Source organism: Anastrepha ludens, chromosome 2 (genome assembly GCF_028408465.1).
Source record: "Anastrepha ludens isolate Willacy chromosome 2, idAnaLude1.1, whole genome shotgun sequence".
NCBI classification, from domain to species: domain Eukaryota; kingdom Metazoa; phylum Arthropoda; class Insecta; order Diptera; family Tephritidae; genus Anastrepha; species Anastrepha ludens.
Genome location: NC_071498.1, coordinates 97,016,247 through 97,035,510, shown reverse-complemented (window position 1 = coordinate 97,035,510; position 19,264 = coordinate 97,016,247). Strand labels below are relative to the sequence as shown.

Genomic DNA, 19,264 nt, shown 5'->3' with positions numbered 1-19,264 from the left:
AAAAATGTTGTATTTGCTTTCATCACTAAATATGACGGTTTTCCAAAACTCAAAACTTTTGGTTTTATAGGTGTTGGCGAATAAAAGCCGCTTTGCTTTATTGACTTGTGAAATCAGTGGTTTTTTCCTTGCTGCACGACCGTGAATATTGTTGCTTCTGAGGGCTCTGCGCACTGTCTCATCGGATACTTCAATCTGAAAGGTTGCTTTTATTTTGTCATTGATTTTTGGGGCTGATAAATGTGGGTTTTTGCGATTTTCTTTCAATATTTCGCGTTCTTCTCTCTCAGTTAGCAACTTTGGTCGACCAAAACGGGTTAAATTTTCTAAATTACCGCGTTCTTTACACCGTTTTATTACATTTTCTATCGTTTGGCGGCATCGACTAAACATATTGCAAATATATTTCGTAGATTTTCCTTCATTATGGAGATGTAAAATAATTTTTTTTTCAGCTGTAGTTAGTTCTTTATCCTTTGGCATTTCCGATATGCACAGTACCACAATTACAAACGAAATGAACTCAATTACAAATAAAATTGATTATAATACGCACTTGTAGCCACAACTTCAGCGAAAACAGAAAAAGTAACTGAACTGCGTCCAGTAACGGTATCTATAAACAATAAGCAAAATACTTTTGTGAGCACACATTTTCATTGCTACGCACGTTTTTTGTTATATGCACCTAACGGTACAATTTTTGTGCATGATGTGTAGCCCAATTGCTAAGACAGTGCTCAATAATGCGTGTAAGTATTAACATTTTTATTTTCGGATACTTAGTACATACAAAATCTTAAATTTGTACATACGCGCTATTATGCAAAATACTTCTGTGAGTCACTGTATGTCCAACATGTGAAGGCACCCCGCACGACACTAACCACCCTTTCACATGCCCCATCAAACTCACTCATGTAACACTACTCTCCCTCTGTACCCAACCTGTTGAAACAGGAAGTTTCCTGGGTCTACCGTTAGACGAGCTAGATGAAGACGATCGGTGATTACACTACACTGACAGGGCAAAGTTACTGCTACAACAATAACTCGATAGAGCCATCTTATATTTGTACACTCTTACACAAATACATACAGCGGATACATACATATACATACATAGGACCACAAAATAGTGGGAGAAGTAAAAAGTTCCGAATATCTTTAGTAAGTCACATCTCATTGCATCAGATCAATCTAAACGATGATTTAAATGTGACACTACGCTTCAAAAAAGTTAGTTGACATTTTTGGGTCTGGTAAAGCTAGTTGAGTGTTGGAGCATTCCAAAACAAAGGTAATTCAGAGAAAATATTCATCAGTACTACTACGACGACCAAGTTGAAAATTCGGAGGTCGAAGACAAAAAAATGTGTGTTGTTTATGGACTCAATACAGTATTAAATACAATGACAAATCTAGGATCCCTATGATTTCGTTCTGGTAGGCCAATCGCCTAAAAATGTTGATGAAATCATGGAAATCGACGAGTTGCACTGGCTTGTGAGCACCTGTTTCATTATCCAATTGCATATTAGTCTGTTTTGGAACATTTATCTTATCCTTATGATAACTATGTTAATTTCATCACCGAAGTAAAGCTATTTACTTCATCTAGTATGATTTATAATATTTAAGGCACTACCGACGCATTCGTTTTTCCTATTTCTTTGTAATGAAGTTAGACATATCTAAAAGAATGCCTTTGTCAAGGGCGTGTTCAAATCTTTAAATTTTGAAATATTTATAGCGATTTTCCTATTTTTGGTTGTAACATAAAAGCAAGACAATAGCACTACGACAGCAGACGTTCCCACAACAGTCGGTTCTACGTTACCGGAACGACCCGGATTTATATCCGGACAAGGACTGTCACTTCAGCAGCTTTCCCCATATATGTATGGGGAATGTCTATGCTGCTACAACAACAACAACAACAACAACAACAACAACAACAACAACAACAACGACAGCAAATAGTGGCATGAGTACCACGGGTACACTACAAGTAGCATTAGAGTGCCGTATACCACAATGGCCTACATTACACTACCTGCGACCAGCCATCTAGCGCTGTTGATGTAGAGGGGGAATGAATCGGGATCTAGGTTGAACAACTACCTCGGGCTATCCGCGAAAGGTACACCAAGGAACCCCAAGCGTCTACGACACGGACATTTGCAAAGAGTGTTCAACAGTCTCTTTCTTTGTCGGATCACACAGCTTCTGCAGTGGGGGTTGTACGGAAGTCCAAGCGTCTCCGCAGTATGAGTTCCGATCACCCAGTGACCACTGACCACCGCTATGAGTTTGGAAAGTGCGTGGCGTGAGATCCCCAGCAATTTCATTTCCCTCTATGTTCTTATGCACTGGAACCCAGATAAGAGAAATGTTTTGTACGGCAGCAATAGCCACCTCAAAGCTCTGAGTTTTTCTAAATCGCTGTCGTGCTGTAATAATCTTCGCAGCAAAGCGACAGCAGAGTCGGTTTAAATTTTCGCAGCCGAAGCAAACGAAATGAAAAACTGAAAGCAATTTCAAACACTGTGAAAAACAATGTTGTTGTATGAGTGTAAAATATTTCCCATATATTTTGGCTATTGCCGCTGAAATGACATTTCATGTCATGATATTAATCGGAAACGTAGAACCGACTGTCCGGGAAACGAATTACGTACCAATTGCTATTTAAACCCATTCGGAAAGTAGAACAGGGTTGTCATGTAAGGTGTTAAACTAAAAATAAAAATGAAAAAATTACGAGATAAAATAATTCTGTGCATTTAATTACATAACGTAAAATTAACATTCACGACAATTAGTTATAAAGTATTTAGAGTCGTAGTCTGTAAAAGTATCAAAAAAGCTTGTAATCAAAAGCCACATCGCCTAGCACAGTGATTAAGTAGAAAAAAAAACACGGACAATCGTTACATATAAATATACACAAATAGGGTACAAACCATATAGAGGTGGTATGCATCTTAATGTTGTTTAACAAACGAAGTTTTATGTCACATAGAAATACTTAGACTAAAATATACTACAAAAAAGCACATAACATTTAAGTGACTTCAATTTCCAGTTCGGCTAGCAGCATATCGAATGCAAATACTGACGATACAAACGTATACGGTTTATTATGTATGACGCCGTAGTCGGGCTCGAGACCAGGCAGCGCACGACTGGGAAATTGTTGCCGCTTGGAGGCACGCGTCGGTACAAGAGGTTTGCGTACATTCTGATTCATACGCTCTTTACGCGCCACAAGTTTTTTAGTCTCACGCACCACATAAACTGCTTCAGGAGTCGTCATATACTCGCGAATGATCTGTGCATAATAATGAAAAATAAATCAATTTGTAAGAAATTTAGTTTTACTAAATTTTATTTCCAAACTTACGTGGCGTTTATAGGGGCAATGTGCAAATAGCCAAATAAGAGTGCATAACGTGTTAAATATTTCACTATCCTTGTCGCACCAGCGCAATAGCATCTGAGCTATGGTCACAAGACCGCTCTCTTGGAATGTATTCGCGGTTGTACTATTGTAACGCGCCAAGTTCAAAATGATGCGGCTGCAGTAGCGAATTAACTGCTTGTCGACCTCACTGCGTATTGTTTGTGCCATGACGCCATAGCAAAATGTCGACACAAAGTCCGTATGATTCATTAGAAAGTGGGGTATAGTGCGGGAAATGCGGTCTGAAAATGAAAGTATTATTTTTTTTAGTGATATGTTCCTTGTTTTTATTTGGAGATTTACATGGCGTTAAAAAGGATGTAAAGTATTTAAAGAAGTAATAGTATGAAAAAAAGTTTAGGTACAGAGAGGCTTGTTAATTGGTTTGGTAAAATAACAGTACCTCCCGTATCGCGCCGTTTTTTTATGTTAGTTCGAATTTTTTTTTAATCGGCCTTCGAAGTTTGCAGTCAAATGCCGATTTTCAGTATATTGTTTCATAAGTACCACAAAAATTTTCGAAATCAATTTTTTCAAAAATTGTAATTGTTGCACAGGTCTCTAGCAATAATTTGGCTTTTACAGATTGAAAAAATATCAATTAGTCGACGAGTTATAGCCAAAAAACCATATAAACAATTTTGCTCCGATTTCGAACTTCGAAGACCGATTAAAAAAAAATTCGAACTAACATAAAAAAACGGCGCGATACGGGTCTTCTAATTTCGCCTCTATTTTCACCCGCCACTCTCAGAATGGACCTAATTTTTGCTAACCTGAATTTGTTCCACAGTGAAAATTATTAAACGAAACACCCTTTACTGGTAAACTCGTTAATTACAAAATATAAAATTCTGTATTTAAATTATGTATAAATTTCGATGACGTATGTTTTTGTTTAAGTGAGTTTGGATGTGATCATGAATGGAAAGAAATTAATGTGGAATCAATGGTAAGTTCACGAGAAGTAGCTTCAGGGTACAAAAAAACCCTTTTATGATCAGGAATACCCAATATTCGGTACATATTTATTTAATACGGGGTGGGCCATATAGCGTTTCCTTTTTGAACCACCTATTTTTTTGAGAATGGTAACACAAATGACATGTCAAATGTGTTCATAATTTCTTAAAGGTTTGACATTTACGAAATGGGACGCTATACGCTTGAACAAAATTGGGAAATATTGAAAACCTATTTCCAAAGTGGTGAGTCTGCTTCTTCTTTTCTGATTTTCACATCGGTGGCTACGTCAATAAGCAAAATTGTCGGATTTGGGGCTCAGAAAACCCACACGTTACTGTAGAGAAGAAAATGCATCCACAAAGAGTCACTGTTTGGTGCGGTTTTGGTGCGGCGGCACCATCGGGCCATTTTTTTTCGAAAATGAGCAAGGAGCCGCGGTTACAGTAAATGGCGAGCGTTACCGTGACATGCTCAACGAGTTGTTTCCAAAAATTGAAGAGGATGACATGGACGACATTTGGTTTCAACAGGACGGTGCAACTTGTCACACTACCAAAGTTACACTCGATCTTTTGGCTACCGTTTTTAAAAACCGAATAATCAGCCGAAATTCCGATATCAATTGGCCGCCTCGGAGCTGTGATTTAAGCCCGCTGGATTATTTTTTGTGGGGAGCCGTTAAGGACAAATGCTGTGCGAACCATCTATAGTGTACATGTATACATATATTATCGCGATTTGACACACATTACTTATAACTTGAAGATTTTTCGAGCTATATAAAATTGGAATATTAATATTAGCCCCCTCAACGCTTCGAGCAAGGCGAAATGCATTGCGAATTTCAAATTTACATTTTTGTTATATGAGAGGTGGGAGTGGTTTTCACCAAAAACCATGCAATGTCCAATGCAAAATGCGAACGTAGTTTCATAGTTGTATAAAATGGTCTTAGCGATGCACATATTATTAAGGGTATTTCAAAAGTGACGGCTAGATGTCAGTAGTGAATAATTCCTAGGCGGTACCATTTTTATTCCATCTGTGACATGTATCAATTAGACAGATGTACAACTTACTGTCGAGGATAGAAAACGACCGGCAGACCAAAAACTGGACAGTCTGTTCAGAATATTCCTGTTGTTGTTGTAGCGCAAAGTTTTGCTAAACAACCTTCAACATCGAGATCTCAAAGTACTCAACAATTAGGCATTCATGAATAGATTGTGTGGCGTATTTTATCTGTAGGCGTGCTCAATGTGGACATTTAAAAGAAGCTTGGGACTCTGACGTACAGAGCAATCTTAAATTATGGAGGCAACACTTCTCGAACCTGTTAAACAGTGACAGCTGCGCATGTCACAGAGAATGTGAAGGTCCCGATACCCCAATCGTTGACGACGGAATAGTCGTTACGCTACCCGACCATGACGAGGTGAGAATAGCAATAGCACGGCTAAAGAACAAAGACGCGGGCGCCGACGGACTGTCGGCTGAGCTATTCAAACATGGCGTCGAGGAGCTGGTAAGGTGCATGCATCAGCTTCTATGCAAAATATGGTCGGATAAAAGCATGCCTGTCGACTGGAATTTAAGTGTGCTCTGCCCAATCCATAAGAAGGGCGATCCTGCAATCTGTGCCAATTACCACGGGATTAGGCTTCTAAATCTCGCCTATAAGGTTCTAGCAGGCGTATTGTGTGAAAGGCTGAAGCCCACCGTCAACCAACTGATTGGACCTTAGCAGTGTGGCTTTAGACGTGGGAAGTCTACCATCGACCAAATATTCACAACACGCCAAATCTTGGAAAAATTCCCACGAAAGGAGAATCGACACACACCATCTTTTTGTCGATTTCAAAGCTGCATTCGACAGTACGGAAAGGAGTTACTTGTATGCCGCGATGTCTGAATTTGGTATCCACACAAAACTAATACGGCTATGCAAGATGATGTTGCTCAACACCAGCAGCGCCGTCAGAATTGGGAAGGACCTCTCTGAGCCGTTTGATACCAAACGAGGTTTCAGACAGGGTGACTCGCTGTCGTGTGACTTCTGTAACCTGATGTTGGAGAGCATCGTACGAGCCGCAGAACTTAATCGCTCAGGCACAATATTTTATAAGAGCGTACAAGTGTTGGCGTATGCCGATGATATCGATATCATTGGCTTTAACAACCACGCTGTTAGTTCTGCCTTCTCCAAACTGGATAAAGGGGCAAAGCGAATGGGTTTGGTGGTGAACGAGGACAAAACGATGTACCTCCTGTCTTCAAACAAACAATCGGCGCACTCGCGTATCGGCACCCACGTCACTGTAGACAGTTATAATTTCGAGGTTATAAAAGACTTCGTTTATTTAGGAACCAGCATTAACACCGATAACAATATCAGCCTTGAAATCCAACGTAGAATCTCTCTTGCCAACAAGTACTACTTTGGACTAAGTAGGCAACTGAGCAGTAAAGTCCTCTCTCGACGAACAAAACTAACACTTTACAAGCTCTCATCATGCCCGTCCTAACGTATGGCGGAGAAGCTTGGACGATGACAACATCCGATGAAGAGACGCTTGGAGTGTTTGAGAGAAAGATTCTGCGGAAGATTTTTGGACATTTGCACGTTGGCAACGGCGAATATCGCAGGCGATGGAACGATGAGTTGTATGAGCTTTACGACGACATAGACATAGCGCAGCGAATAAAGATCCAGCGGCTACGTTTGCTGGGTCATGTCGTCCGAATGGATACAAACGCTCCGGCTTTGAAAGTATTCGATGCGGTACCAGCTGGTGGTAGCAGAGGAAGAAGAAGGCCTTCTTTGCGTTGGAAAGATTAGGCGGAGAAGGACTTGGCTTCACTTGGTGTGTCCAATTGGCGCCGGTTAGCACGAGAAAGTAACGATTGGCGCGCTTTGTTAAATTCGGCCAAAATCGCGGAACAACATCAATACGCACACCTCAAATGGGAGGAGAAGTTCGGCCAAACATCTAACAAAATATATACCCGGCAATATGTTTACTACAAGGTGGTGCAAAATTAATTACCCTATCGGAAGATTTATATTTCAGTGAGTGGCATCATATGTCAATCATATTTGGCACTTAAGAACTAGACAGCTGCAGTATTCAAGCAGACATGCAATGGAGCGCGTGAATGTCAAAATAAAGATTTCCATCACTCAAAAACTAGTTTTGTTCATTTATTAGAAAATTTATTAAAAAACAAAATTGGGTGATTAATTTTGCGCTACCTTGTAGCGTTTGGTACAAAAAAATTAAAATTTGGTCAACAACAATGCTACCGATCGGGTACAAAACGAACCTGTTGTAAACGAACTTAGAGACAAGAGTTTTTTATATGTTAAGAAGAAGATGCAAGATACATATATTGTATTTTCCTTAGGATTTACTTCTTATACCAGGTTTTTCCATTAACTACTGAAATATGGAATTTTTGAATATTCAAAAAATTCCGTTGTATTGAAGGTGGGTGTGATTGTTGTCGAATTTCGAACCACCTTAGGAAAATAATAAAATTTGTATCAACCTCCATTACCCAATTTTTACACAGCTTAGAGAAATTAGAAATTCTAATTAAAAACCGTGAAGTTCTGAGGAAGGTGTTGTGAAAATTAAAAAAAAATTACGTGTCTTCCGCATAAAAACGCAAACAAACTGCATTTGTAGGCTTTATATTAATTCGAGCTTTCACAATTTAACACACCGCACATCGTTTTCATTAGTTTGATTAGGTTGAATCTCACAAATAACAAAACTACCATGCCATTCACTAAATTTTCGTAAACATGTAATTTCTCCTACTTTTGTTTGTTTTGTATTGCTAAGGAAGCTGGCGTCAGACTTGTCAAAATCGCGAAAAATAAAGTAACTTCTTTTTTAATGGCGCCACCTTAGATACTCAATTCGCCTTGAGGTTAGGTTGGGATAAATGGCTGTCCACTTGGACAGAGATGTCTGAACGAGAGCAGGGGAGCTAAGGAGAAGGTGTCGCGATGATTACACTGCATCTTTTAGACAGTTTCTGTAGAAAGGACTTGAGACAATCCCAAGACTCCCCGCGTAGATACCTAACATACTATGCCCGGCAAGGACATCCACCAAATTCGAGAGATGCGGCTTTGTTAGCTTCTGTTCTAAGTTTGAAGCTTAGATTTATATCGTTTTTGCTTTTACTTTTATAATAAAATAACGAACATTCAAAAAAGGAAGTTACTCAAGACTGATCGATATGTTGAAGGGCTATCGTGTATCCTCTCACCTTTCTCAACATTTTAGTCAATACCTACCATATTTTGATTCCGTTGGGTTGCTACCAACAACCTATATATGGGCTAAGTATTAGAATGCACGTTAATTTGAAATCAGTTTGATATCACAATCACTTTTTATATTTCGAGACCTTTTGTAAAATTCTCGACAGGTTTCATTCTAGGATAAATCATTACGAATACTAGTTGCAACTTATCGCTTGAAAGTAACTGTCTTCACTTGACATTTATTCATTTATTTCTCATCGTTAGAAATAAATGTCTTCATGGCGACAATATATAAAATGCTATTCTCTAGTAATATTCAATCTAATTTGATTTAGCGGTGCAATAATATTTATTTTTAACCACCGCGTGGGCTCCCGAATTTATCGAAGTTATTTTATAAATATTAGTTTGGGGGAAAAATATCCATTATTTTCTCGATAGATGGCTGTAGTAATCGATCTCGTAAAGTATCGGTCAAACAACTTAAAGTTTATGGTCGTTGTCAAGGTGAAATTTCACACTAAAAAAAGTTCTCTTGCTGTTTTTTTTTGTCCCATTCAGTTGCGAGTTACAGGGTGTTAACAATGGAAGTCAACTAAAAGAAAATTCGGTAAATTTTACAGTTTTTCTTTGATAAAGGCGAAAATGGAAGTCAGAGCGCTGAAATTGAGAATGGTGTTTATGGTGCCGATACGGCTAATTGCTTGCAATTTCGGTTCCGTCCGTTCAGGCATTTTTTGATGTTAAAGAAATGGTCGATCATGTCGAAACTGTCGATAAAATCACAGAAATAATCGAAGTTGATCGGCATGTTAGTAGTCGTAGCATCGCCCAGGAGCTAAAGATCGACCATAAAATACTTTTCAACCATTTGTGCGAAAATTTTACGCCAAAATAATGGATTTCTTTTTCCCAAACGAATATATGTATGTATATATCACCTGATAATATTGATACTTCAGCACAGATTCCAATTTATATTTCTGTATCTTAATTTTACTTTATTCAACAAATGCAACGTATTTTTAACTTACCGAGGCATATAAGAACGTGCAGTATTTCCGATGCGCTCGAATGGTCGCGCAGTACACTCACCGCGTGTGCAATCTTACTGCTTATGGTGTTGGTTGCTTGTGTAGTCTTGCGCCAAAGTAGCATATTTCGCCGTAGCAGCCGCATCTTCATGCTCTGGAAGCATTTACGCACACGATAACCACGCCAGAAACGCTGGATGACACTAGCCGCTTTCCTGCGACGACGCTCCTCCACCATTTCGGGTGTCATCATATTCAGTAGACGCCGACGTGCCAATAGTCCTCGCGCCTGGCATTGCAGCCCAATGACGGTGCTTCGCAATTGCAAATATTCAGAGCGTTGCTGTTGCATTTCACGTTTACCACGGAATTTCTGCTGCAAATGGATAACGGTTCGACGGAGAAAAATAAATTCGGCACGTTGCATGCGCATCACACGTCGACCGCGATACTTCTGCTGCAAATGAACCGTTATATGTCGCAACAGAACGAAATCGTGTCGCGCAGTTCGCATTTTAAGTTGTGCGCGGTATTTGCGTTGTACGCAAATTACTAGCTTACGTACGAGTAGAAACTGTTCACGTACTGCCAAGGTTTTGCGATATGAGCGGAAGAATCGTTGTATGCTGCACGCCGCGCTGCGCTTACGTTGATAAGCTACTCGTTCCTGGCGCATTACCAAAGTAGCCCGCCAACGGCGTTGCACGAAAACAATATGTTGAAGTTTCTTTTGGTATTCTTGCCTAATAAAGCGCGCTTGCAGCGTTGCCTTCCATTTACGCTGAATATAAATGCAGCTATTGCGCAAGACTGTATACGACAATCGTTGCTGGCGAGTAAGCCGAATGGAGCGGTACCAGCGTTGAATGTTTATAGCAGCATCCCGTTTTTGCTGGTAAGCCTTACGTACCAGTTGCATTTTTCTAGTTGCACGGAAGCGCCGTTGAATTTGTATAATTTTAGTACGTACATTTTGGTAATGCGAACGCATCCGGTGCATGTTCTGCAGGCCGCGATATCTGCGTTGAACTATAATTGCGGCAGCCCTCAGCCGCTCATAGTCCGCGCGTTGTTGCCGCATCAGTCGCGTAGCACGAAAATGTTGTTGCACAACGGTCGCCATATATTGAATTGTAATGAACTCAACGCGTATGCAACGCGCTAGGCTAGTAGCGCGCCATTTGCGCTGTATGATCAAGCAGCTGTTGCGTAAGCGTACATACTGAGCTTTATGCATTTGCATAATGCGAGTTGCCCGATATTTTTCCTGAATCTTACATACGGCTTTACGAAGCTGTTGGTAAGCGGCGCGGTCTCGACGCATTGCTAATAAGGCACGGAAGCGACGCTGTATTCGAATGATTGCCTCCCGTTTTTTTCTATATTCTTTTTGTACTGCGCGCATTTGTAGAATGGAGCGCCAACGTACTTGCAGCTTTATAATGCAAGCGCGTAAATGAAGGTACTCAGAGCGCTGACGCACCATACAACACTTTGCACGAAAACGTTGCTGCATAGAAATAACTGCCGCACGCAGACGCAAAAAAGTGTTACGTTGTTGTCGCATGGCGTATTTTGCTCGCCACCTCTGTTGCAACGCTATTGCATTCTTTTTCAATATCAGGAACGTTGCTCGTTCCTGTTTCGTAACGCAGTGGGTACGCCAGTACTTTTGTATACGAGTAGCCGCTTCGAAGCGCTTTTCTTCCCAGTATCTGCGGTATTCCTCAGCGACAAGAAGCAACTTTTTTGACAGCAAGCGACGACGATAGCAGCGCTGAATGAATGTGGTGCAACTGCGTAGAACTACAAAGTGCCGCCGATAGCTAACACCGAGCGTACAAGCACGGTACCAACGCTGAATTTTACACACCGCTGCTATTGAAATATTATATTGTTTTTGCGCTAGGTAACGTCTGATGTGCTTCTGTAATACCATAGCTGCTTCAGTGCGCTCTTGGCGATACAATTTCACCCAGCGGCGCTCTATATAACCATGATAGTGTGCTTGTATGGTGGTTGCAGCGCTCTGTCGACGGCGCTCTTCTTTGTCGCGGATGCGTCGCTTTACCCACACACTTAGCCATTTGCTCCGCCACCACTTTTGGAGCACGCGAGCTGCTGCATGGAATTTTGGTGAGCGGAATTTATAAATTATCTGCCACAGCAATGAAAGCGTCTTCTCGCGATGCCCATCGACAACATCTGCTGCAGTAATGCCACCGTGCAATTCAAACTCAGCTTCTCTAAGCGCCTTCAAGCCCAAGTTCACGTTGTAAATACGTTGCAGACGTGATATGGCTGGCACACGCAATTGCTTGCTGAGATCTTCGCGCAGCAATATAATCTCCATCACGCGCGTCAACCGAATACCATCTCGCAGATCTACGGCGAGGTTTTGGAATGCATAATTGAATTCGTCTAGGAAGCACTGTTTATGCTCTAGCACATAGCCGAGTCGTTTCAAATCTCGTGTGATATCGCCCATATTTGCAAGTAGCTCAGATGAGAATTTAAGTAGTATTTCTTTAGTTTCCTTATGTGGCGATTTTTTCACAAAAAGACATGGATTATATTTGATAATACGTTTCTGTTTGGCTTTATCCAGAAATAACAATAAACAAAGCATCTTAGTTAGTGTATACTTTTTAATATACTCAGCGTATTCATCCGATAATGAATAGGCGCGTGAGTATTTCTCTTCCAAAAGTTTGTCGCGGAAAAGACGATTTAATATAAAGGTGCTGAGTCCGATAATGTCGGTATTGGAACGCAAAGGTATTTTTTCACCATACACCACCTCTAAACCTATGCGTAACCACATAGGATTGAAGTAAAGCAAGAGTTCCAGTATGTAGCGCTGCATCACCACATCCAAATGCAAATTCCTATCATTGCGTATACGTATTGCATTCTTATTTACATAAACTGCTACTTTCGAACATGGTTCGCGCACTTCAGCGCTTAAATACAAATACACAGCAGCCCGTCTAACAACCTCGAGCCGATGCTGCACCAGATAGTCCATCGACTGTTCCTCTTTAGTTGGGGCCAATGTTAAATCTTTGTGACGTACCTCGTTAAATAGTTTTCCAACATCGATTTTAGTATCACTGCCACCATCCATGTCAGCTGGTATTGTAACCAGCGCATTTAGCCACTTTTTAAATTCCTGTTGATGCTTCTGCACAGCCGTTTCATCTAAATACATAGTGGAAGCAAGGAAGGGATCACAAGTAGTGCTAGCTGCAAAGGGATCGGGGTTAATGCAGAATTGCAGATACATATCAGGATCATATAGTTTCTCAGTTTGGCGTGATAATGGTGATGCCATTTTGTGTGGCGAGACGGGATTGACAAGACGTACTTTCTTAACCTGAGTACGCGTCCAATTTTTGGAACGTAACGAGCTACTCACTGATGGACGTTCGAAAGTAAAATCATTATCGACTCGTTGACGCTTCGGTGGCGAAACCAGAATCAGATTATTGTTTTTGCTGAAATAAGATTTTGAACTCGGGGCTGATGAAGCAGAGCTCTTAGCTGTAGATTTTTCACTGGAAGTAGTCGCTATAGACTCACTGCTGGGAGCATCAGAGAATGATAAATCCTGCGAATTCCGCTTGTGACTGTTTGATTTCGAGGGCGAGCATTCAGAGAGCTTTAATCTCGATGATTTTGGTGATACACCTTTTAAATCTCGCCATTTTCCAGATACAGCAACTGGACTGCTGCGACGTGATTTTAAACCAGTTTCATTCAAATTGAAACGACTCGATTGTGCTAAAATTTCACTTTGATTGAAAGCAAAATCAACTTGAGAGATACCGCCTAAGTCAATAATTTCAGAATCGTTAGAAGAGATGTTATCTTTATTTAACTGTAGTTGTGTGCTAGTACCGGTGCTTTGCTCTTGAATAATGGACATCCTTAAACCATCTCGTGATTGCACAGGGTTACCGAAAAAGTATCGATTCTGTTCGATGGATCGAATACTTTCCATTTCGTTAAGATTCGGCATGGAACCCTGGCTAGCCGAGTAACGTTTGTTTGGTGAGTGCAAAGAAAGGTTCTTCATTGATTCAGAGTACTTCCGCAGCGGTGTGCCAACCAATTTTATATCGCGTAACAAATCTGCCTTCACAGGACTTTCTTCGTCTACTTTTGTATTTTTAACGTATGTCTTTTCAGCTTCTCTACTGCCACAGGTCATGTCTTCTTCTTCTATCATTGCTAATGGCCGCGACTTTGGTGTTGTGCAGATGGTAGTGGTCTTGTTAAGTGTCAATCTACAACTGAGGGAAGCGTCCAAGCAGTCCGTAGCAATATTTATGTTTTCACGGTTTATATCAAAAGTTTTATTTGTAACAGTCGCGCTACCAGGGGTCTTTTGATACATATGCAACTCTACTGACATTTGCGTGCTATTCGTATCCTCAGTCTTATCTGTCGACTCATTAGCTGATGCCAATCGCCGTGGTTGTAATGTTGATAAATTCACTTGCAATGTATCTACACCAACTGGAGTAGGCCAATTAGCCAGATTATCCAAATCATGTTGTGCGCCAACATCACTTTGCCCCACTTTGCTATTTATGGGAGTGAACTGAATGTTATCGAACATTTCTATGACATTATTTGGCGTCATGGGACTAACATTTTCCTTGTGCGTAACCAGTACTGGAGATTTGGTAGACGAAACTGTAGCCATCGTGGCATTAACAGATTTGTTGCGCGCGTAAATATTTCGCTCGGAAAGAGGGGATGTGTGAGTAAAGTTTATAGTAATTTCATCCAACACCTCTCGCCGCTGTTCTTCACGCAAATAACAATTTGAATCTGCCCATACTGATCTCGGTGGTGGTGCGCGTATTCGTACCGCGGACGGTGCGGGCGGGGGTTTGCTTGCCGTTCGAGTAGTTGTTTGAACTGATTTGCGCAATTGTGTTTGACTTGAACTTGATTTTTGTGACTTTGTAGCACCTTTGGGAGACTTGAGGCGTAGAGTTCTCACATAACCACTGCTACCTGTTGAGATTGTCGGGAATTTGCGAACATTCTGAAAATGAATATTTCAATTATAATGTCATTATTTTTTTGTATAAAAAGAAAATAGATTTCTTAGTTGCGAAACACGCATATCATATTATGCACTTTATAATAAGGTGAGTGTTGGTTAAAAATCTTTTTCTTTAACCAAACAAACATTTTTATTCTTTATATTATTGTAATGAATTTTTTAAATTACATACAATAAACAAAAACTCATTTATGTATTCATATATGTAAGTAAAAACCTAAAACTGAAATATTTTTAGTTAATTGAAAATATTTTATAAGCAATCATGCAAATTATAGTATAAATAGTAAATTTTATTATTTATATATAGATAGTAGAAAATACTTTCAATATCACGAATGTAGTTGCACTTCTATAAATTTACTAAACCAGCTTTTTGTGCACAAAAATACACTTTAATGCTTGTAATTTGCTAGAACAATTAAATATGGCTGCTTGACTAACTACTACTAATGGTGCATTGGTTAATGTTTGTTGCAGTTAAAAACCATATGAAAGCCGTGCGTTTTGCTTAATCAACCCCTTTTAGGGACATATTCAACCACCATTTTTTATCTTCATGCGTTTAACATACAGACTTTATATAGTAAGCGCCATTCTAATTATGCATTCATTTTTTCTAACATACCTTCACTGGATTGTTGACGCGGGTTTTCAATATAACCATTACGTCCTTACGGAAATTTCTATTATCTAAAAGCTGTAATATTTCTTTACAGATTACTTCCTCTAACGGGTTCCAAACCATTTCCATCTCTGCGGATTTCGAACGCGGCACAACCATTTCAGTCCAGCTGATGGAAATATTATATTCAGGTCTAATTGGTTTGATAACACGCACCTAAATTGAAATATACGATGGATTATTAAAATATATAACTATATAATATATTATTTTATTTTATTTATAAAAAGAAAATAGATACTTCAATATATATGTATTCAAGTACTAAAATTTATTACAGGAAATCATCCACTTTTTTGCTGGGAGTGCAAATATAATGCATATAAGTGACCAACCTTCATCTATCACAAAAAACTTTGACCTACGACTAGTAAGTGATTGAAATCGATTTAATTTGAAACTGGTTGCCAATCAACACAGATATGCAACTGGAATTCGGCTAATGTGAGCCAAACCAGGTCACTACATTGGCAAGGCAATGCTTATTGCACATTTGTATTTACTTATACAAGAAAAAAATGGAATGCTGAAGGCATAAGTGAATTGCACATACCTCTATATCCTGGTCTGAGGGATTAACTATACGCAAAAAACGACGGGCTGTCTTCCCCACCGGCACATCTTCGAATTGTACAGTAGATTTGGCAGAGAATGGCGCCATTACAACATCTGTAGGTTCACGCGATTCAATGCGTTTTTTGCATTTTGATCGCGGTGGAGTAATGACTACCTATACATAAAAATGAGTTTTTTATATCAAGAGACCAACCAACATGAAATACTTGAGAGTATAAAACGCTTGACAAACCTCAAATGCACTCATTTTATTTCACAGGTTTTTATTATTAACAGCGGTAGATATCAAAAATTCGTTTTTGGTATTCAAGTAAATATCAAACAGCATATATAAACGTAAGACAAACATTAAAACTATCACATTAACACCAAAAATCACTTAATTAAACAAAATTCGTTTACAAATTAACTCAGAAAAACGGGACAAATAAAATTCCAACCGCCAAATTGAAAAATAGTTGAAGGGTTGCGCAGCTGTGCACAGTGCAGTGTTGTATTTCTGAGTGATTAAACCAGTGCCAATCAAAATGTGTAATACAAATCGCAACGGAAATAATTTCAAAATTTAATATGAATTCATCCCTTATTTCGCAGAAAGCGATATTTGTGCTACAATTTTAAGATTGTATCTTTAGTAGAATTTGATCAAGATATTACATATGTGTATATGCCTTCAAGAGATATTTCTAGATGCTGTAGAAACCGCCCCTAAATCCAATTTTGTTATTAAACAGTTTCGCAGCCACTGCATTTAAAATGAGTTTCGTTACCCTACATCTACACTTTCAACCAAGTGTCCCTTAATATCTATGCAATGATTATTGTTTTTACATTGTCTCGTTTCTTCATGCTATCTTAACATTTCACTTTAAAAATGCTTTCAACAAATCAGATCGCTGTATTCCGGCATCCAAATTGTGTGTTAAAATTAAAAATGGAATTGTCGAACTACGGATCGAGTGCTGATGTTAAGGCAGTGATGGCGCGAGCAAATATGTTTTAACAGTGGGAATTCGCGACATTGGCATTTTCTGTTTTCACAAAGCTTTTTTAACTTAACTCATAGCAGTTGTAGACGTCGGGTTAATAAAGTGATGGCAAGAAATTTGGTACTAACAGAGAATGTTAATGAAATAGATGGCGCAAAAATTAAATTACATTTGTTCGAGTTCTAAATTGAAGATCCGTTAGTAACGGATTACGTCTTTTCGCCACGCTAGTAAGGTATTCGTCATATTGAAGTATATGGCTCATAAAAGCTGCGCCGTAGAAGGCGCCTCCTGTTACATATGACTACTGCCATTTATTTTTTCATCAATATTGCCTCAATTAGGTGATAACCGCCTTACCAACTGATCTCTGGATGTGTTCCATCCATGCAGAACTGTGAAAGATTTTAAACAAATGGCGTGGGATATAATGGCAGCACTACTTAGCAGACAGGAATTCAAGGTAAAAATACAATGTTTGCGATTTCTATAATATTGTTCGTTTTAGAAATCTCCAATGAAGCCTGAAGGCAAATGCGCTTTTGTCTCCCAACCGCCGATGCTTGCTGGCGTTTGAGACGATGCTTACACATAGTATTTTAATGCGTTTCGGGTGCTGGTCGTTTGCCTTCTCAATACTTGAAATACGCACAAGTACCAGGAGACCCATGACGAGGACACTAAAATTTTATGGAGTCAGAATAAGAGCACAATTGTATTTTAAATTTCCACTTCATTATATATGCATTTAGATTCAGTCCGAAGTCTTTTGTAAAAAGTTTGTTTGAATTGAATGAGGAACATAACGTCCCCTTAGTATTAAAATAGCCTATACATTTTTTGATGTTTTGAGAAAATGAATTTCAAACGTTTTGTCGAAAGTAGCTCTCACTCAAATCTCGTTATGTCTGTAAATATTTATTATTTTTTGACTGACGTTTTGACCCAGTTTGTGGAACTAGAATTTGACAAAATTTTGACCACATATAAAATCGACGATGGAGAATCTAAAAATTCAATAAAAAATAATAGCCTATGAGCACATAGGCTATTGTTATACTAACGGGACGATAAGTAGTAATCATATAATACTTTTGCCCATTACCCTTCAGTATACAGGACGATATCTAAGTCTATTCGAGAAGCCTAAGATATTTTCAAAACCACATAATAAATTTTCTTTTCTGATGTTTTCACTTAAGAAACGATTCATGCATATACGAGTACGGTTCGTGTTCAGGTTGAATTCAAGTTTAATTCGACCGAACTGAATCCATTTTTCAAGCAAAACCACGCCCGATGGAAATTAAAAAGCTTAAACATTTAGCGAATGTGCTTTTATCGCTATCTCAATTTAGAACTCCGCACCTAAATATTACGTTTATTTTAAAAAACTCAAACGAAAATAAAATAAAGCACTTTTCGAATTCGCATTCACCGTATTCGTAAGCAAATCGCCGTAGGATTCTCGGTTACGCCAGCAAATTAGCTGATCCCTTCAAATTCGCTGAGAGCCCGTCAGCAGCCTGTATATCTTTGTCATTTGTTATTATGAACGAATTTTCAGCAAGTCACATATGTATGTATATGCAACTGGATATAAACAATTTTACGTCAATAACGCCCATTCTTAGCTCTTGTGCATTAAACTTTTTTCAAGCATGAAGCACTCGGCTATTGGAGGCATATTCTACAAATGCATATTGTCGTTTCATTCTGGGCTGACAGCCCCATGAACACGGCGAAAAAAAAAATTAGCTGATTTACCGGTGTTACCTTTAATATATTCGCCTTGGATTAATTGTAAATTTTTTTAATTTCTACGCATTTTTTTGCAAAATGCTCAACATTTTGATATTTTCCCCATAGTTGTCTTGCTGCAGTGAAGTATGAGCACGCGCAGAACATTCTCTCTCGTAATCTTCTAAGAAAACTCGTTTCTGTAAAAAATCGACAAAATTGTCGATCATAATTACGCCACATCGATTCGATCCATCAAAAATCTGAACAATTACTCCTAGCCACAGTCCATGGCGCTGCCCATTTAAAGTCACTTTTTTAGTTGATTTTTTTTATTACATTTAGAACATTTACAGTGACGTTTTAATTGATTTTTTTTTTTTTTGAAAATATTTACTCGACGCTAGTAATCCATAATTTCACAACAAAGAAAATTAAAAAAAAAAAAT

General features: G+C 39.0%; 1 protein-coding gene across 1 annotated transcript; it reads right to left on the bottom strand.

The window, feature by feature from the left end:
* Positions 1-2,760: 2,760 nt before the first annotated feature.
* LOC128854837 (protein abnormal spindle) lies at positions 2,761-16,514 on the bottom strand. The gene is made up of 6 exons (XM_054089258.1): positions 16,319-16,514; positions 16,064-16,240; positions 15,454-15,666; positions 9,746-14,804; positions 3,407-3,708; positions 2,761-3,334 (listed from the first exon to the last, which is right to left on the bottom strand). The coding sequence occupies exons 1-6, from the start codon at positions 16,331-16,333 to the stop codon at positions 3,068-3,070; spliced, it is 6,033 nt and encodes a 2,010-aa protein (XP_053945233.1). The 5' UTR covers positions 16,334-16,514; the 3' UTR covers positions 2,761-3,067.
* Between the last annotated feature and the right edge of the window lie 2,750 nt (positions 16,515-19,264).

Bases quoted from the DNA above. Each gene is read 5' to 3' on its own strand.
- LOC128854837 (XM_054089258.1), bottom strand. The intron at 15,667-16,063 runs GTATGTGCAATT...ATTTCAATTTAG, and splicing joins CCTCAGACCAGGATATAGAG to GTGCGTGTTATCAAACCAAT. The intron at 14,805-15,453 runs GTATGTTAGAAA...ATTCATTTTCAG, and splicing joins GCGTCAACAATCCAGTGAAG to AATGTTCGCAAATTCCCGAC.